This window comes from Bradysia coprophila, unplaced genomic scaffold (assembly GCF_014529535.1).
Source record: "Bradysia coprophila strain Holo2 unplaced genomic scaffold, BU_Bcop_v1 contig_138, whole genome shotgun sequence".
NCBI classification, from domain to species: domain Eukaryota; kingdom Metazoa; phylum Arthropoda; class Insecta; order Diptera; family Sciaridae; genus Bradysia; species Bradysia coprophila.
This window is the reverse complement of record NW_023503409.1, coordinates 6,513,465-6,533,937: the sequence shown is the minus strand read 5'-3', so window position 1 is coordinate 6,533,937 and position 20,473 is coordinate 6,513,465. Positions and strand designations below refer to the sequence as shown.

Sequence of the window (20,473 nt, the reverse complement as noted above, 5' to 3'; positions counted from 1 at the left end):
CAGCCGTGAATCTTAATCACCTAGTCATTTTAAGTCACTGGGAAATCATAATCTTATAGAATTCTTAATCCCGGGAATTCTTGTTCATCTGCGATTTTTAATCAAGTGTGTTTTCTAAACACTCGGGATTCCTTAAGGTAAGGTGTTCCTTGGTATACCGAACTCGGGTGCACCGAGATGTGGCGTGGTGTGCCGCGGCACAGTGTGGTGCACGGACGTAGGCCGAGGTGGAGTGAAGTGCACTGACTTCTACAAAATGATACAGAAAGTAGGAAGTATATTGTAGATGCTAGTGCATAACAACAAACACCACAGCCGCCCGATCGAAGGAATGTAGTAGACCATTTCTGCAACCTGAAATTTTTAGTTCAGAACACCTATGTTTATCGTCTTCTCCTGTATTACGTAGATTTTTTTATTTCGATTCCAGAACGTACCACGGTCGAGTAAGTTAAGTTATTACAAACGTCGTGCCAAGGAACTACAGCAGAGAGTAAAAGAAAACAAGATCAACGACTCCACAGTTTTGAACTATTTAAAGACGAAGTTCAATGAACAACTGCTGGAGTTCGTTGACATGCAATTGAAGAACTGTGGACGCTCGAAACACGGTCGACGTTACACACCCAAGCAGAAAAGTCTGTGCTTAGCGATGTATAAGCAGGGGCCAAAAGCATATCGCTTCAATGAAAAATGGTCCTGTCTGCCGACCAGACGAACATTGGGCCGCTACAGCGCACAATTGATTTTCAAATCCGGAGTCGACGAGAAAATTCTTGCTGCAGTGAAAAACATCGTCACAAACTGGCCTGCAAGCGACAAGTACTGCACATTCGGTTGGGACGAAGTGTCTCTGAACGAACACTTAGATTACTGTCAGTCGATGGACAAAATCGAGGGTTTCGTAGAAATGTGCAAGCCAAAAGTGCCCATTTTTGCGACACATGCATTGACCTTTATGGTGCGTGGAATTGCGGTACCCTACAAACAGTCCGTCGGATACTTTTATACGAATGGTGTGAAGTCCTTTGAATTGGTCGAATTGGTTAAGTTAATGATAGAACGAGTATCCACAACAGGTAACTATAAAAGTAAAGACGTTTTCGTCATTTTAAGGCTCGGAACAGGTCAGGTCAACCTGAACTGAATAACCTGAAACCTGATCGGACCTGGACCTATCTTATATATTTTCACCTGACCTGATTTGACCTGAACCTGAAAAATGTGTTACGCATGGAGCCACGGGACGAAAGACATTATTTTAAAACTCAGCGGTAACGAAAACTAACAAAAAATATCCGAATGAATAGGTCAATTCACGTTTCAGGTTAAATCTGAAACAGGTCAGGTCAGGTTAAGATTAGAATATATCAGGTCAGGTTAGGTCAAATGAAAATCAAGTCAGATGAACTTGATCTGTTGCAATAAGTTTGTTTGTTTCTGAGCATTTCTTTATCTTATTTTAAAGGACTGAAGCCGATTCTCTCTGTGTGTGACACATGCAATGTAAACGCGAACACAGTGAATGAATTGGTTTATCCTCGTGCGAACCAAACGCAACAAACTGGCCAATTACTGCAGTACAAAGTAAACGGACATAGGATAATACACACATACGATCCATCACACCTCATAAAGGTGATTCGAAATAATTTCGAAGTGAAAAATGTCGCACATTTTATTTCTGAACGATGGCAACCTGGCTGCGCAGATTATGCTGGTTCAATTCAAATCGCGGCGTGGGATGATATAAACCAATTGTACCGTATGGATATACGTGCTGTACGGAGCGTGTTACCTAAGCTAACAGATGAACACTTGAAGCCCAACAAATTGAAAATGAAGGTGTCTGTTGCGACTCAAGTGTTCAGCAACACGTGCGGAACCGTGATGCTAGAATGTGTGGATAATGGAAAGGTGCCGGAAGATTTCGCCACTACTGCACGTTTCATTTTGTTCGTGAATGACTTATTTGACAGCATTAATGGTTGTGATAAGTACCCTGTTGATTCCCTCAAGAGTGCCGTAACGCCAATGTCGATACACTCAGAGTTCTGGGAATATGCGCTGGTCATGCTGGAGAATATGTTTTTTGTCGACAAAGGCACCGGCGAAAGGAACAATCGTTCTTCCGTACTGAAGAAGTTCGAGTCTACTATTAGAGGCTATCAGGACGTCGCGAGGACATGTTTTCAGGCTGGCATTCCGAAACTCGAAATAAGGTATCACGTCAACTTAATTAAACGAATTGATATGCTCTGATATTTGCTTGAGCCTCGGCTTGAGCAACAAGTTGATTCACTCCGAAAAAAAAAACAGAAATGTGAAAGACTAACACAATCGACATTGTGAATATCATTGACTTGTTGGTGGCATCTACAGTTGATCAATTTTCCTGAAAACATGTTCTTTCCTACGTTTTTAGAAATACGACTCAAGACGGACTCGAAAACTTCTTTGGTTGTGTTAAGTCCTGCAACTCAAGTAATAAAACGACGGCGAACCAGTACCGCACTGGCTATACAACGATGATAATCAACAATATAACAGGAACTAACTCACTGAAAACAAATTGTCAGCCCGACGATTCCACAGCAATTCTAACAAATATTCACGAATTTATTTCTGTGTGCCGGGAACAGCCAAGCGAAGCCATTTACTTGTCGTACCCCGAGCCTGTGCTATCAGGCTGTCATGACTCGATGGCATCAACATATGATGTTGATGTTGATGTTGATTCACTTATATACTTCGATCCGGAAGGCGAAAATGAAATCGGTTTTTCAGATGTTATGAACGAAGCTGACGACAGTTTAAATTCTCAGTTTCTGAACACTAATGTTGATCTGGACCAACTGACACGTATTTCAAATGACGGCAGCAGGATCTGCCAGAAAGTATTGAAAACACTGACATGCAACGATTGTAAGGAGAATATTGACTTAATGGACCAAGATGCTGCACTGATGAGTGTAGAAAAGTTGCTTAAGCATTTAAGCAAAACTATTGTCGACATTTGCTCGCAAGATTCAATTAAGAAGAAACTTCTCAGTAGTGTGGAAGGATTGGATGTTCATGTCATTGGGTGTTTTGATCATGTCGATGTGATTGTCCGAAAAGTTAAGAACTTTGCAGTTGATCAAGCTCTACTTTCATTCTGCAACAACATTAACCAAATATTATCAGGAAAGATTGACACCTTGCCCGCAATGCCCAATGCCATTCAAAAGCTTGCTTTTGAGCACCGAATTAAGAAACGTGGAATCGGGAAGTACACCGATAAATTTAATTCGTGATCAGCCAATACAACTTTAACATGTTAATTACATTGCACTAAACTAAACTTAGAACTAATCGAACCGGATAAAAAACAATTAAACCAAAATTGTAGAAATGATTCGATTATTATTCGGTTAATTGGAAATAAAAATTGAATTGAAGAACTTAATCCGCTGTTTGAAAGACTAAATGCAAAGAAAATATCGAATCTGTTCTACAGAACCTTTCCGGACGGTACCTACTGCAAAATTAAATGATGAGCACTGGCGTACGAGCCCTTTTATAGCAAATTATATGATGCAAAAAGGTTCGATTCGATTCAAAAGATAAATCCTGATAATCGACGAACTTATTCTGAAAATGTGTGGCGTTGCCATTGACCACCACGTCTGGCCATTCGGTATCATCGGTGTCATTTGAGCTGATGTGGTCGAATTAGTTTCATGATTTGGTGTATCAACAATGTATTGACAATTAGGCAGTAATACAACTTCGAAGTCTGTAATTGAAGCAAGAATATTCCACTGATAATATTATCTGGCAATTCTCTCTCGTCTTGGTGAAGATGAAAGTCTCAAAAGATCGAAATACGTAGTCACACGGTATCAAGCTCCATGTATTTTTAGACCATGAGACCACGTATTTCGAGTTTTGAGACTTTTACTTTTACACTGGCTCGGTCATCAATACATGAAGGTCACAGAAATTTGAATATACAAATTACACGTGCCCGTAAAGAGGTATAATAAGATGTCAAACCTGCGACATGACGTCTGTTTAGTAATCGCTGATGTCGCTGATTCAGGTGAGTTAAGTATGATCATCGAGTCCATCCTTAAAGTGCAGAAACCACAACATGTTTCACACAGTTTTCTTTTCATTCGAATTAGAAGCCATCTCAAAGCAATTCGTTAGAGAGTTGATGTTGAATACAACTGAATCAAATTTGGATGTCTTTTGTCCGATTCCTTTATTATTAGCAATAGTTTGTAGGCTTTAGTTTCCAAGTGGTTTCACTATTTCTGATTACATTTTTTCATTTTGTTTTTTGACGACCGACGGTTTTATTTTTATCACACAGTTTTCTCAAAATTTGGCAAAGATTTTAATTACTGTCCAGTCCACAAATTATCTCGTTCTTTCAAAGTTTCATGGTCAGTATCTAATTTCGGCCGATAGCACAACAAAATAAATTTTTGATTTAATTGACAACTTGACATTTTGATATTCCGAACATCAGCTAACTTCACGTGAAGTATTACTTCGAAAATTGTGTTCGACATTTTAACAAAGAGCTGTCACAGTCCCGGTCTTGGGGCAACGTACTTTATTAGGCTCACGATGTGCATTAGGACACACGGCCTTACTACATATCTAGAGGCAACGCACTTCAAGCAAAAGTGCTATTAATGGCAATAACTGCCGAATTTTTTACAGTGCCAAAATTTGTTCAATACACTGTCCAGTTTCAGTATCCTATTTAGAGTACTCATATGTGGCGTTGCTAGAGGCTAATATAAGTACTTTATACTCGATGTCAAAAATAACCATTCATGGACTGTTACAATGAGCACTTTAGATTACTCGTCTGCCTGCAGCTTTATCACTTGATGTCCATCTTTTTCTGTAACATTTCTTCTTGTAGCAAGCATGTATGTATAATTATGTTATGTTTGCGTCAACAAAGGGTAACGCGTGCCTGACCATGCTACCGAAAATATTTTCTTCTGGTTTATCTGTATATTTTGAAGTGCTTATGGATAAGATAAGGATTTAAATTCCAAATTGCCGTCAGTTCGCTTATTGCATTGGCAGTGTTCGCTTGATATTTTTTTTTCCGTTAAAGTTATCGCCGAAGAATATGGCTCTTCAAACCGGCTATTTTCAGTATTTCTTTTCGTGCATACTTTACGCCTCAGTCTTTTTGGTTGGACCACTAATTTTTTTGCATGTGAGACTGGATCGTTTGGGAGATCAAATTAAGGAATCCATTTACGACCATGAAAATACGTTTGACTTCATTGTTGGTAATTTATTTTCTTTTCTTTTTTTTAAAGAATTTCATTATCTCTGGTGCCATAAATATCAGAATGAGACAGGTCTGCTTGAATATTGATAGCAAAGTGTAATCAAAGTATCAGTAGTCGCACCCAACATATCTATTTGTTCGATTAATTAAACATGTAAATTTAAGTTGGAGCAGGATCCACGGGTTCCGTTGTCGCCAATCGATTGTCAGAAAAGTATAAAGTGTTATTGTTGGAGGCTGGAGGAGAGCCGTACTTTGGAACGTTTACACCTAACAATGCACTATTCATGTTGACTCAACCAGAAGTTCAATGGAATTTCCAAACTGTTCCGCAAAAACATGCATGTTTGGCGATGAACAATCAGGTCAGTGCACTTGCTAAGCAAAAGATCATAAAAACCAACGCACTTTAAGCATGAGTGGTACTCTAAGTAGAGTACTGAAACTCGACAGTGTATCGAACAATGTTTTGCACTGTTAAAAATTAACAATTTTCTAACTATTTAGGCGTGCAATTGGCACAGAGGAATTGGTTTGGGTTAGTGACATCATACCCTCCCGAATTAATTAGTTTCTCTAACAAATTTCGATCAATTAGGTGGAAGCAGCAATTTGAATTATATGATGTACGCTCGGGGACATCCAGAGGACTATAATAATTGGGCTAAAATAACGGGAGACAATCGCTGGCGATACGAAAACGTTTTGCCATATTTCAAGAAATCTGAGAATTTTGAATGCCAAGACGAACTGGATGAGGAGACTAGTGTGTATCACGCGAAGAATGGACCTTTAACCGTGAGATATGCGGACTATAAAGGCTTGGCGGATTATGTCCTGAAAGCAGCCAAGGAATACGGATTTCCAGAGATCGATTACAATGCACAGTTTCCACAAGGTAACAAGTACATTGGCCAGGAGTCGAGTGATTGAATCTGAATGTTCTTATTTCATTCCAAAGGTTTTGCTGTGATTCAGAACACTTTTCAAAGCAATGGTTTTAGGATGGGGACTAATCAGGCGTTCCTAAATCCAATTAGAGGCACTCGAGAAAACCTAACGATTCACAAGTTTTCTTTGGCTCATAAGGTAAGAAGCCGAAGAAATTAACCGAAATGTCGAGTCATGTGGAATTACTTCTGAAGGTTTTGTTCGAAGAAGGAACGAAGAAGGTCATTGGAGTGGAATACAGTAGGCACGGAAAGACGAAAGTCGCTTATGCAAAGAAGGAAGTGGTCATTAGTGCAGGTGGGGGAATTTAGACTCATTTTTTAAGCCCGGTCGTTAGGACCTGCATCATTGATCATGAACACCACTTTGAATATTTCTATTTTACAAAGGAGCTATCAATTCACCAAAAATCTTGATGCAATCTGGTATTGGCCCCAAGAAACATTTGCAGTCTCTGAACGTAATTTTGGTTGATTTTCTTTCTCTTATTGAAAATTCTAATTGGACTGAATCCAACAGATCGATGTCAAATTGGATTTACCTGGAGTGGGACAAAATCTACAAGATCATATCGGCGCATTTGTTGGCCCATTTGTAATGAATGACACCGTATCATATCATCCAGACAGAGATCTAACACTGTCGATGTTCCTGAACTTTTGGTTAAGAGGAAAAGGAGTTCTGAACACAGTTGGTAGTGACGCTTCTGGATTTATTTCATCACAGCGTGCTGTTCAGTTAGGTGAAAAACATTGGCCGGATATTCAACATATCACCACTAATTATGCCGCCAGTGACACTCTTATCAAAAACTTTGAGAAAGCATTCAACTACAAGCCCAACGTCCTTCCAAAATACTACGAAAAGGCGAGGGGAAAGGATTCATTTCATGTCCTTTCAATCCTTAACAGACCAGTTACAAGAGGAGAGATTCTATTGAAGAGCGCCGACCCGACAGAACATCCGCTGATTGACCCCAAATATTATGACGATGAGTCTGACTTGAAGACGTTTGCAGAAAGTTAGTCATGAGCTTCGCTGACCCTGAATGTCTACGTGAACTACTAAAATTGTCATTTCCTTTCAGGCATAAAATTCATCGTAAATTTTATTGAAAATTCAAAAACGTTCCAAGCATTCGATGCACGTCTGCTCGAAACACCATTTCCCGGTTGTGAGAAGCACGCAATAAAATCAGATGCTTATTATGAATGTTATGCACGCCAATTCACCCAAAGCATATGGCATTATTCGGGAACATGTGCGATGGGAGCGACAGGTGATAAAGATGCGGTATTGAATTCAGAATTACAAGTCATTGGAGTGGAGAACCTTAGAGTTATGGATGCATCGGTTATGCCAGAAGGTCTGTTATTTTTCGTTGATTGATTGATTTCTTACCGTAATTTAAAATTAACGTTGCATGGCACAGTTGTTTCGGCTAATACGAACGCAGCATGCATTATGATCGGTGAGCTAGGAGCGGACCTCATCAAAGAGAAACACGGAAATAAAAACGACGAAAAAGATAGTGATATGCCCGATCGTGAAGAACTTTAGATATATCGATTTGCATTTGATTTTATTACTCCAGACCCTTGTGTTTGCCAAAAATTTACTGAAAAAGTTCATTTTCGAAAAGGAAAATTTCTTCTTCAACTTTTCATTCAGAATCATATATGACAACTGGAAAGCTCGAAACACATAAAGCGAGCGGATTGACAAAAAAGGGACTGGACTATTTGTTTTGGATTTTTTTTTAAATAAATCTTTGAGTTAACTATATGAGACAAATTGTTCTTTTTTGCCTGTAGTAGTGCCAATGTCAACTTTTGTCAAAGAAAGTCAGTATACCCCTACAAAAACATGATCACATATTCGCAGGCCCTCACCCCCCAACTATACTAAAATCTTAAAAGTAAAACAAAAATCGTAGAAAGGTTCTCTCAATCGAGTCCAAAAAAAGTTTGAATGTATGGTCGTGCCGACAATGTACCAATTACTCCAGCAAAATACACTCCAATCATACACCATACACACCATAATCAAATGATATGGTCGCGAGTATAGTACATTTTAGATTATAGTACCGTTCATATGGTGAGCATAAACGTCGATGAGAGAGACTTGCCTCTATAAATTTTGTTTGGCTGAGACACCAAAAATTCGTATACCAGCGATTCAACGATTTCATAATTTAGTTACTAACCGGCTTTTGGAAAGTCAGCATCGCACATATTTACTCACTTTCGAATTATTCTTTTATAAAGGGGGTAGTTAAGTGTCTGTGACGTGTCGTACAAATTTTTAAAATTTTTCTTTCTCGACAATATAAGGTGAGAAAAGGTCTAATATGAAGTGACAATACCCTCCCTAGCAACCAAACTACAATTATTAAGGTGGTAGATACGTTTATGAATCACTGCTACTTTGTTCGCTCGTGTTGTTGTTGTTGTGTTTAAGCCATATTAAAAATCAGCGTTTCTCAAACTTATTTTCCCCCCTAAGTCGATTTTTTGAGAGAGTTTGGATGCTAGAGAGAGTATTGGAAGTGATCATTACAAAATGTTCCATTTTTTTTTCGCAATTTTGTAAGTCGTTTTCTCGTTATGTATAATATCGGACGAGAGTAGGTAAATTTTTCTGAAACAGCGGTGACGTATATGCCGTGTACATATTTTTCTGCGTTCCATATTCTCTGTAGTATAAATATAAGTGATGAAAGATCGTATGATTTCTTTGATTTTTGTTGTGTAAATACAATCAGTTGTCAGCTCGGAAAACTAACCGATTTTCCGACAAATGCTACGAGACGGACAATTTTGATTAATTTATTTACTACATTGAAGTTTATAAACATAAACGAGTCGAGCGGTGACTGACGGATTTCTATTTTATTTTGTTCATTCGATACATTGGGAGTTGTTATATAAAAGAGAAACCTTACACATTAACTGTGTATTACTGAGGAACGAACGGTTTTTCTACAAGAAAAAAAGAGATATACAAAATCGTATGTATGTATATACGAAAGGAAAAAAAATCCAACTAAATTCAAATTGGATGTTCATCAACAATAAAAAAAGAAACATTTTTTATGCATAATAGCAAAGGTTCAAAGTCAATTTAATTCTGTTTAATGAATAAAAGTCGCACCAGACCTGCTTTGTCATTGTCAGTATATGTACTTTATCTGTCGAAAAATCCAGAAATTGTTATCAGACTTAACAAAAAAATAAGTTTGGTCATAAGTGGTTTTAGTTTATTATCAAAATGGTAACCGCAGCACTTAGTGCACAGTTATGTCTTCGTTTTACGTTTACAGTTTATGATTAATTTATCCGCTTCTATGGCTGTTATACTGCTTTGATCAACCCACAGATCGCTTATATATTCAGTTCTATCGTATGATATTCAGAGATTAACAAACCGGTCTCAGGTACTATTTCAGCAGCACAAAATTTGTGATAGTTTGCATATAGTTGATGTTTTCTTCATCGAAATACATTAAGAGTGATATCGCCAAATCTTCAGGTGATTGGGGAACAAGCGGTCTCTGATTTTAATGAGTGATAGCTCGTTAGATTCGTCTTTCAATTCTAGGGAACACGTATCTTTCACTTTTTCTAAAAAGAAATTGTTTTCTGTGAAAAGCGTTCAAAAGTGAAGACATGTCAAAGGGTACCGAAAACAGTTTTTCAACAGTAACTTAAGAAAAAATGATTTTAAATTATTGTAATGTTGTGCGAATGTCGGCCTTGGAAAGACCTACAGGTAGAGTATACGCACCGCTTGGTGCGAGTAGATCCACGAGAGTTACGACTAAAAATGTAGTGAATGTTCGGAAAGTCCGCCTTCTCTGCAGCTTCGATATTCCACGAAACTGAGTATGGGGTGTTGTAGCTGGCCTCACCCACTATCGTTCCACATATAAATGAACCCAGTACTTTTGTGCTGCAAGTCCACAGAAGTAATGGAAAAAAAAGTTGGAAACTCTCAGAGCCAAAAAGGTACAGTTACGATTCGTAATGGACATCAAAAACGTCATTTGTATAACTTTATGTCAAGATTACGGTATCAGCATACTGAACGATTTTAGAAATAGAGTTGTAACGTTACCGAGAGGGCAACGTTTCGAATTGTAACGAAAAACAAAAAAGAAATCAAAACGATAACGTTACTTACAATTTCGAACTTTTTGTATAAAGCTATAACGTGCAGGATCTCTGCCATTTGCACAGAGTTCTCACCCATTTCAACTAGAGTTCGACTATAGTTCAAGATACCGCAACATTTTTGTTCAATTGCTGATATCACACCACAGTTTTTGACAAAATGATTAGATAGGAAGAACATGCGATAAAAATATGTTGCGCGATTAAACATCGAACCATCTTCCTACTTTACAAGGACAGTCCACTTATTCAATGAAGGGGAGTTTTTGCAACAAAAAGCCGCAAAGCATTACGAAGATTAGCAAAATTTATCAATGAAATGACCAATTTAAAGTCCAATATTCACTCGATGAACCACACAGACAAATTACGTAAGAGAAAATATTATCAACTCAGCCACTCAATATCTTCTGTCTACTGTCCTATATCTCGGACAATTTATATGTGATACTTTGTATCAAGCTCAATTCTTACCGAAAATAAATCACCCAAATTACAACAGACACACCGATGACGTAGAAATAATAATTTAATTAAAAAAATTCCATTTGCGACAATCAACATTATTAACGTACCGCACACTTTCCAGATAACAGAAATTTATTAACATGGCCGCAAAGATTAAAGCCGGACCCGTCGTAGATATTTTGGGAGATGAAATGACCCGTATTATTTGGTATGGTCTAGACTTGATAAAAATGTTGCATGCTGGTGTTAATTATCGTTGTTTCCAGGGACCTTATCAAAGAGAAACTAATCCTACCGTTCCTCGATATCGAATTGCACGTCTACGATTTAGGAATCGAGCATCGTGACCAAACCAACGATCAAGTCACTATTGATTGTGCCGAGGCGGTCAAGAAGTACAACGTTGGCATCAAATGTGCAACAATCACTCCCGATGAAGCGCGTGTTAAGGAATTCAATTTGAAACAAATGTGGAAGTCTCCCAATGGAACGATTCGTAACATTTTGGGAGGCACTGTGTTCCGAGAAGGTGAGATCTAACACTTTGTTGTCAATTTTTGTGTGACCGAAAGAAATTGATTGCAGCGATCATTTGCAAAAATGTTCCTCGGTTGGTAACTGGATGGGACAAGCCAATTATTATTGGACGTCACGCTCATGCTGATCAATATAAAGCTACAGATTTCATCGTTCCCGGTAATTTTCTGATATGAATTGACGAGCGATTGAATTTTACCGATTTTGTTTATCAGGCGCTGGTACGTTGGAATTGAGATTTGTACCGGAAAATGGCGGACCAGAAATCAGTCATATCGTTAATCAGTACAAGGGTGCTGGCGTTGCCTTAGGAATGTTTAACACTGACGAATCAATTGTTGATTTCGCCCATTCTTCGTTCAAGTACGCGTTGGGCCGTAAATATCCACTGTATTTGTCAACGAAGAACACCATCCTGAAGAAGTATGACGGACGATTCAAGGATATTTTCGAAGAAATTTACAACAAGGACTACAAACAGCAATACGAAGCAGCCGGCATTTGGTACGAACATCGATTAATCGATGATATGGTTGCCTATGCCATGAAATCCGAAGGTGGCTTTGTATGGGCATGCAAAAATTACGATGGTGACGTGCAATCAGATTCCGTCGCTCAGGGATACGGTTCATTGGGTCTTATGACATCTGTGTTGATTTGTCCCGATGGCAAAACGGTCGAAGCAGAGGCAGCGCATGGTACTGTTACGCGTCATTATCGTTTCCACCAGCAAGGCAAAGAAACCTCAACGAATCCGATCGCTTCCATATTCGCATGGACTCGTGGATTACTCCATCGAGCACAGTTGGACAACAACGATGCGTTGAAGAAATTCGCCGAGACCTTGGAAGCGGTTTGCATCAACACCATTGAATCTGGTTTCATGACAAAGGATCTTGCCATTTGCGTTAAGGGAATGAACAATGTCACGAAGGGTGACTACTTGGAAACGTTCGCATTTATGGATAAATTGGCTGAGAATTTGAGAAAAGCTCTGGCCTGACTGCCTGTGTCAAGTCGATTGTGATTTTCTATTTTTAATTTTTTTTTTATAAATTTAATTTGAAGTGGCTGTTGAATGTCACAAAGAGATTTCGATTACGTTTTGATGATTAAATCATGCGATTGTTTCCACGTTTTTCATTCTTTCTGTTCAATCGGTGGATGTTAATTGAATTGCTGACGAAAGCAATTCAACGGGTTATCTGACAATTTTTTTTTCGACATTATCTAATGATTTTAATGAGTGTACCACGAGGCGTAGCTCGATTTTATGAATAAAAAGTATTTGTATGAAACAAACCATTTTTTTGCCGGCGTTAATCTTTCTTTATCGCAAATCTACAAAAAATATCTTTAATTGGTCGAGTACTTCCACATGGTTCTGCTGTAGTACGTGATAAGTTCATGTTAACATTCGGAAGATATTGGACTGGTTTCCACTTAAAAATTGACGAGTATACCCCGGTCGTTTTAATATCTGAAGCTCTACTCGTACTCACTATCTAAACACTTGCTACATGTTGTCCTAATTCTTTTGCCGTTTAAGAAGTAAATGTTCAAGATAATTAACTTTGGTGCCTTCTTTATTCAATCTAATCTCAATTCCTAAGGTGCCACGGCTCCCTTATTAATTTAAATTAGAAAATTCTTTTGTCTGCTTTACCTTCTCTTCTAAACAAATTATTTGTTTCCTAATTAATTGCAGATACTTACCACGTTCACAATAAGTTTAAAATAGGACATGGATCTTCCGTTCCGAACCGAGTCGTACAAAACAGTTGAAATGTCTTGGCCAGTAAAAGGAAAAGTAATTCTGTATTCTCCAAACATGAATACGCAAGACGATACCATAATTCTTTACCAAGCCTACAACGATACTATTGCAAGCTATGCCGTGTCTCACCAAACATTCAAAGGATGTCCCGATTTTAGCACGACAAGAATGACTTGGTTGAAACCGAATTTCTGCTGGATGATGTACCGATCTGGGTGGGCTACCAAACCGAACCAAGAACGGATCCTAGCTGTGACAGTGAGAAGGCACCACTTTAATGAGGTACTGAAGAAATCCGTTTCGACCTCGAAAAAAGATTTTGCGCAGAAGAATCATGCAGGCGATAAATCGGTCATAGATGTAAGACTGCAATGGGATCCCGATCATGATCCATTTGGGGAGAAGTTAGAACGACGTGCCATTCAAATTGGTATACGTGGGAGTGTGCTGGATATTTTCTTATCGGAATACATTGCGAACATCTGTGATATAACGGATTTTGTGCACGAACAAAGAAAATATGTAAATGAGAAGAGATTAGATTTACTTCGAGTGCCTGCGGAGCAAATTTATTTGGTGGACGATGAGTTATTGAGGGGACATATTGAACTAGACTGACAAGCTCTGGGTAATATGGTCCTTTATATAATAAAATGCATGTTAACAAAATTGAAGTACAAGATTTGAAATCAACCGATTAAAAATACTTTGATCTATGGAAGTAATAAACCCGATAATAATACTGGTCATATGCTTGCCGTCTGTAATAGGTTAATCTTAAAGAAATATCTATAATAAGCTTGATATACGTGAAACAAAAGAAGTACCAGACAGAAATCTAGTTCTTTTATTACGATTAAAACCAATGTGTCAACAAAATGGATTTCGATGGCCATTTTCTCGATTTTTCAATGTTCCTAACCTTAGAGGTGGATTGAGATTTTCATTCATGATTATAAGTTGACGTAAGTCTTGATAATCATAAGTTGACTCTCCACCCCATAGACTTTGCTTGAAAATGTACATATAAAAAGTAACGATCTCCGTAACAAATTTATTAAAATCAACAAAACAATGAGAGAGCATTGACAAAACATAGACAGGAATTTTAGAAGTCCGTTCCGTTTCCACACCGTTCCATCAGAAGTTTAATCTATTCGCTTACGATGGAGAATCGGTTATTTTAATGCCTAGAACACACAATCAGATTACAAAATAAAATTAATTAAATAAAATAATCAAAAATCCAATTCTGGATTACTTTTTCGTTTTCGATTTCTTCATTACGTATTCGTCGGACAGCTTTTGAAATGGTAACTCAAAAATCGGTGACAGAATGACGGCAGCAACATAGCTCAGCAACATAATACCAAAGATAGATAGAGCCTGCAAGGTTCAAAATTGTTTAACTCCTTGAACAGTCGGTAAATTTCCAAATCTTTCACTTACTAAACTCGGTAAATCAAAATGAGGACTAGATTCTTGCGTACTATTAAAGAACAAGATCAGTATGGGATGTATCAGATACATAATGTACGAAACTTTGTTGAGATGTACGAAAAATCGGCTGGATAAAATTGTATTTACAATGCCACCATATCCAATATGGCACATGACAACCCACGAGCCAGCAAATACGCCCATAACATAACGCCCGACAGACAAAGCCAACGCAAAATTAAGGGCTGTAGATTCTTTAAACGATGTGAGGAATAGTGATCCAACTATTGTCGCAGCCGTTACGGTCCAATAGGAAAGGGTTATGTACCGATTTTCTGAAAACTTTTTTCCTTTTATTTGGAACATTATGTACCCTACAGTACAACCGGCTAAATATGGATGCATTCGATTCCATGGTTCAATGTAAAACTCATCGAGATGGTCAAATATTGAGTCTAATCTGAAAGATGAAAGTTCAGACGTTGTAATACAGCAGTAAAGAATGCTGAATTCAGGGAACCGACCTAGGTAGCACATTCATATCCACATCTAAGTAAATGAGAACTGATGTCAGAACTGCACATAGCGCAACAAACATGACCTTTGCAGTTGCTGGATTCCTGAAAACGCAATTGTTTCACATAAATGGATTTTGAAAATCGAATCAAAAACGGCTCACCTGGCGTATACAAATAGAATGAACAGAATGATGATATAAAATTGCATATCACATGCTAGATACCACGACCAGGCCAAGCACATATCCTTGACTTCAAACAAATTGTGAATGTAAAACACACTGTTCCACAAAGCATTTCTAGTAAAAAAACATAAAAAATAAATGAAAAATTCAAATTACAGTCGGCGACTTTCAAATTAGTGATGTATTCTGTTTCGGATGGTTTTCAGCTGATCCACTCATACGAACCGTTTGTTTAAAGACATAAATCCATAGTTGTCTGTATGAGTGGATCAGCTGAAAAACAGCTGAGACGAAATACGGCGCTATTGCAAAGTCGCTGACTGTAAAACAAAATGTAAAAATTTGTCACATTACTGCGGGCAATAAGCGTCGAACGTTTCATCAATGTGGAAACTCGTAGACTGTTGTATATAAACGGACAATATGTGTCCCAATCCGACAGTGAAGATAAAGGCGGGGGTGAGTCTGACCGAATTATGGAAGAAATAAATCAAATCCAATCTTAAACAAATACAAAAGTTCTACTGTACCTTATGTATCGGTGAATGATTTTCTTGACGAATAGTTTGGCGTTTCCAATGTTAGTGTTGTTCCTGACTTCAGTTAACGTACGTTCGTCCTTCAGGAAGTTATAAACCAAAAGCAATGCGCTAAGGTAAAATTATTTTCGTATATAAGAGTTACACAAGTAAGGAAAGGAATAAAATGGTCAGGTAGTTTCAATATTCCTAATTTTTCTCTGCTTGGGAATTCCAATTTTTATATAATTTCGACTCATAATGTTGAACATATTGTCTACTACTTCCATCAATCAAATTATTTTTAATCGTTTGATTTCAAATCTTGTACTTCAATTTTTTTACATGCATTTTCCTATATAAAACACCATATTAACCAGAGCTTGTCATTATTTTTGTCGTAGTTATCGATAACAGATGAATCGACGTATGAAAGTTCGCTTTCAAAATAGGTTTTTAATTGAATCTACTAAGAGTAAAATTAGGCGATCAATAAACATCAAGATGGTAAACGATTTCTTTCCGAGTGATTTATGACAAGGCAAGCACAAATATTATATTGAGATATCACGTTCACACAAAGACAAGACAGTGAGATATTGTAGCAAGGATGACGCAGAACTGATTTTTTACATTACCTTAAAACAAAAAACACATCGACGTAGAACACGATGGCAAAAATCGGTTGAATCTCGATACGTTCTAAAGTGGCCATTAGTGCGGGAAGATTATCATAGGCGTACATCGTAAAATAACCACAATGGATGAGCAATACCCACAGACATATCAACGACCTTTAAAGTTTCAATTCTAGAATTAATGATCACGTTGAAGCCATCTAGCACCGACTCAACACAAAAATGTGAGAGCTGCTATGAAGATCAACTGAACAAAGATGCAAGTTACCTTATTCCGTTTATTGAATTGATACTGTTTGGTGATGAATTTGTGTTGTAAATTGAAACCACGCTGTCATAAATCGAGAAGCATTTGAGGAAAGATTTCAGTCCATCCCAATTTGTCCTTTCAACAACAGAGTTGGCAAAACTAAATGTTACCACCAATGCTATGACGATACAAATGGCACTGCATTGAAAAATGATTAGTTCTCTGGAGTCCATCTTAAGGTGAAATTTCACTTACAAAAATATTCCACTAACTTCGGGCCGGTCTAAAAAGTTCTGGATGTCCATGCTCCTCACGTTAATAACTTCGATCGTTGAGTTATAAACTTTTTGAAATTTAAGTTTTGGCCGAGAAAAGAAACTTTTCGACAAACGTTCAATGTCTTCATTGGAACACGATTTCGGTAGACATAAACCCAATCGGTGAGTGTTTGCTGTCTGTAGACGACAAACATACAAATCTCCATTCAATATACCTACGATGGTTGGTGGCATAAGCGGAACCAACTTACCTGTAAGTTAATTATTGGATCAACTTTGTATGGGCTGACTATAATCAGAAAAATCATTTTGAAATCCATTTCCATTGGCGATATTGTGGATATCAGATGTTTGTCCATTAGTTTGGGAACGTCCGGTGATATTGTGAATTTTGGCGCTTTATTCAGGAAATCACAGCTCTGTCTTGAACCAATCCATGCATTGTCTCCCCAAACGAAAGATCCTCTATAAGTGCCAGATGCATCCATTGCTAAAATTTTAGGTATTTTGGTATGTTACCCTGGGATAGTTTTACTTGTTTGTTAACGAGTTAGTTGAAAGGAAAGTTCAAGATTCTGACAGATATTAGGGCAAAGTCAGTAAAAGCAAGCTGTAGTTGCAGTGCTAGGTGTCTTAAAAATTGAAAAAGCAGCCCATAATCGTTACAAATTCAATACAAAGTCCGAGTGTGTAAAGACAAAAAGCTTTTCTTTGCTAATTACTCCGTGAGCTTCATCGATTATTAAGACACGTGAAGCCTTTTCTTTAACTCACGTAGAAAAGATATGAAATTATCATATTAGAAACATCGAAAATCGAGTTATCTGTGGCCAATATCGGTATCCCACGTATTTCGCGTACAGTTACCGATATTATGAAATGAATTGAGTAATTAATGATCCACCCACCAGTACACCGAAATGATTCGAAATTCTGTTATTATTGTTATTTCTCTCGATTGATAGTGATGAGCGACGTCGATGGTTAATGAAATTTAGATGGAACCTTAAACCGTAAGTGGTCGGCTGACTCGTTACATTATCTTTTCGTTTTTTTATCCTATAACTTCGGATTATTTTAAACTTTGAGCTTAAAAACAGTGATCTTTGCAAGGACTGAATTACAGTTCGGAATCTTGATAAACAAAAAAAAAGTTGGTTTACGGACTAACAATCATGATCTGCTCATCTACAAACAGTACAACTAATATTGATAGGATTAGTTTAACTGTTTTGTGTTCATTCTCTAGTATATATTTGAGTTTATGAACAACCAAGACGTTATGCATGTCGTGGAACAACCCAACAGTGTGAAAACTACTTTACTGAATATTGCAACCTCATCGCATTGGGCATCGGCAAGTTTTTTTTTTGTATATGAACCCCGTAGCATATACTAAATTACTCACCTTTTACAGCCCACATATCCTTCTTGTTGATACTTCTGAGGATATTTGTCAGATCAGCTACACATGTTGCACTTACATTCGGATTTTGTTCAGCTAATTCGGAAATTATTCCATATAAAACAATATTCTCCGCCAAACTGCCGTCAATTTCACTTTCTTCCAATACATTTTGAGACACTTCACCGCAGAGTACATTCAAACCACACACAATAATCACAAGACACTTTAATAGCCACATATTTGAATAGGAAATAAAAAATGGTTTCGATGAAATTTTGATTTCGGTTATACCAATCTCTTCGTAAGACAATTTTATACTAATGTTCGTTTTGTTTTCATGGGTCCATGCCAGTCAAGATGTTGTATTTGAAATACTTATATGAAGAAAAAAAATGTTTGAGTACAAAAGAGGCAAAAAAAGCGTAACCTTCACTATTGGGATTGTTAGTTTCGATTAATAATTTCTTCATTTGTCTACCAGTTTATGTTTGGTGGTTTAAAAGTACCTGATGCAATAGAATGTATTGTGGCTACTAAAGTTATGTCTCATTCATAAGCTCTGGGTGTGACGTATGCAACTTCACTCTATAATGTTTTATGACGACACACCTCATTCAGTTTGGTCAGTTCATTCGTCATTATTAAAAACAAATATAGAACGATGTACTACGTTGACAGAACTATTGGAGTCAGTTGATTTGGTTCGATATCGCGCGATTGTAAAGTTTTATCAAGAAGCGGGGCTTGATTTCTAATGTGAGAAATTAACAGGAAAGAACTGGCTGAACACGGTTCAACTGGACCACGCCAAAACAACAACAACAACAAAACAAATATATGAAGTTAAGCTACGGACAGCTTTTATCAAAAACAACGTCGTATATAACTTTATGAATGTATTATGAATGTAATGGTAAAATCCGTGTAAGGTGAGTGACGAGTATTTTAGCATACCTCAAGATTTTTGATGATAAATTATTTTTGTAAAAAGTTAGTTTCTTATTTATCGCATATTTGATTCATGCTGAGATAAGCTATTTGGACACGGTTACGTTCTAGTAGTTATTATTGAGTTTCTTAGGGTTGTTAAAGTAGAAAAGCTTGAAATTACAAATGCCTTGACATACTGACTTGACCTTTATAACTTATAATGACTTAATTGTGATTTCTTTATCTCTGTTGTTTCTATTTGCTTTGAATGACATACACATCCCACAAAAAACAATTTTAATTTTATCAAAACAAATTAATTTACTAATAACATGGAACCAGAGGGACCCCTCTACACTTAACTCCTTCATATGCTGCAACATTTCCCCATGGACCCGCAACGCCTAAACTAGAGTGATCACAACCAACAGAGTACAATTTCTCCTTCTGCTTTCCATCGTAGCCTCTTGCCTCGCAACAAACAAGTGTACCGGCATTCCCTAACACCGTTACGCTGTAATATCGATTATATCCTTTATGACCGAGGACAGCCACACCATTACATACTGGTCCAAACAAAACGGGAGCTGCCCAGTAGCTAAAAGACTCCTCGACTGGACGTATAAAACAAAATAAAGTGGATGCTAGATACAGTATCGCAGCAATAGCAATGCTGAAAGATTTCATTGTAGACTATCCCACATAACAATGATACGCAAAAGTTTGAATAATACTGGAGACTAAAGGTCTTGTTGGTTCACATACCTTCGGTGTAGTTACTTTTTTATTTCGTCTGTATCGCCAATACAACGTGCGAATGTGATAGTCTAGTCTGAGATTTTAACTGATGCACAAAATGCAAATCCTCTGCTTTTCAATTGCATTTCAATTCAGGTCGAGAATTCTTCGTCATTATTAGGAAATCAATCTTATCAGAAAAGTTTGTTATTTTAACAAGCAAAGAAATCGTTATGATCTAATAAAACGTTCTTAAGAGGAAACGGTGCTTAGCTAAAATTGTAGCCTACATTTGCGTGTCTCGTATTTCATTTTTTATGATATCCTTCCACCAGAATTCATTTTCAAAAGAGT

General features: G+C 37.4%; 4 protein-coding genes and 1 long non-coding RNA gene across 7 annotated transcripts in view; 3 read left to right on the top strand and 2 right to left on the bottom strand.

The window, feature by feature from the left end:
* The first annotated feature begins 503 nt into the window (after positions 1-503).
* Positions 504-2,639, top strand: LOC119073765. Its single transcript, XM_037179431.1, has 2 exons — positions 504-1,079; positions 1,469-2,639. The coding sequence occupies exons 1-2, from the start codon at positions 578-580 to the stop codon at positions 2,260-2,262; spliced, it is 1,296 nt and encodes a 431-aa protein (XP_037035326.1). The 5' UTR covers positions 504-577; the 3' UTR covers positions 2,263-2,639.
* A 2,421-nt stretch (positions 2,640-5,060) lies between these two features.
* Positions 5,061-20,473, top strand: part of LOC119073757 (glucose dehydrogenase [FAD, quinone]-like) — a 25,257-nt gene continuing 9,844 nt past the window's right edge. The window contains exons 1-11 of one of the 3 annotated variants that reach the window (XM_037179418.1): positions 5,061-5,306; positions 5,474-5,673; positions 5,816-5,846; positions 5,907-6,206; positions 6,270-6,397; positions 6,454-6,556; positions 6,649-6,719; positions 6,779-7,280; positions 7,347-7,625; positions 7,692-7,826; positions 17,443-17,452. In XM_037179418.1, the coding sequence (XP_037035313.1) occupies positions 5,141-5,306; positions 5,474-5,673; positions 5,816-5,846; positions 5,907-6,206; positions 6,270-6,397; positions 6,454-6,556; positions 6,649-6,719; positions 6,779-7,280; positions 7,347-7,625; positions 7,692-7,819 (1,908 nt within the window). In that variant the 5' untranslated portion in view covers positions 5,061-5,140 and the 3' untranslated portion in view covers positions 7,820-7,826; positions 17,443-17,452. The other 2 variants (XM_037179416.1, XM_037179419.1) reach the window with 2 other exon arrangements.
* Positions 8,435-12,741, top strand: LOC119073761 (isocitrate dehydrogenase [NADP] cytoplasmic). Its single transcript, XM_037179428.1, has 5 exons — positions 8,435-8,595; positions 11,024-11,110; positions 11,169-11,431; positions 11,488-11,598; positions 11,655-12,741. The coding sequence occupies exons 2-5, from the start codon at positions 11,043-11,045 to the stop codon at positions 12,440-12,442; spliced, it is 1,230 nt and encodes a 409-aa protein (XP_037035323.1). The 5' UTR covers positions 8,435-8,595; positions 11,024-11,042; the 3' UTR covers positions 12,443-12,741.
* Positions 14,305-17,210, bottom strand: LOC119073758 (nose resistant to fluoxetine protein 6-like). The gene is made up of 10 exons (XM_037179420.1): positions 17,021-17,210; positions 16,784-16,963; positions 16,516-16,671; positions 15,890-16,009; positions 15,714-15,824; positions 15,336-15,473; positions 15,181-15,276; positions 14,666-15,116; positions 14,478-14,602; positions 14,305-14,406 (listed from the first exon to the last, which is right to left on the bottom strand). The coding sequence occupies exons 1-10, from the start codon at positions 17,068-17,070 to the stop codon at positions 14,400-14,402; spliced, it is 1,434 nt and encodes a 477-aa protein (XP_037035315.1). The 5' UTR covers positions 17,071-17,210; the 3' UTR covers positions 14,305-14,399.
* Positions 19,662-20,189, bottom strand: LOC119073763. Its single transcript, XR_005087084.1, has 2 exons — positions 20,147-20,189; positions 19,662-19,979 (listed from the first exon to the last, which is right to left on the bottom strand). It is a non-coding gene; the product is annotated as an uncharacterized LOC119073763 (long non-coding RNA).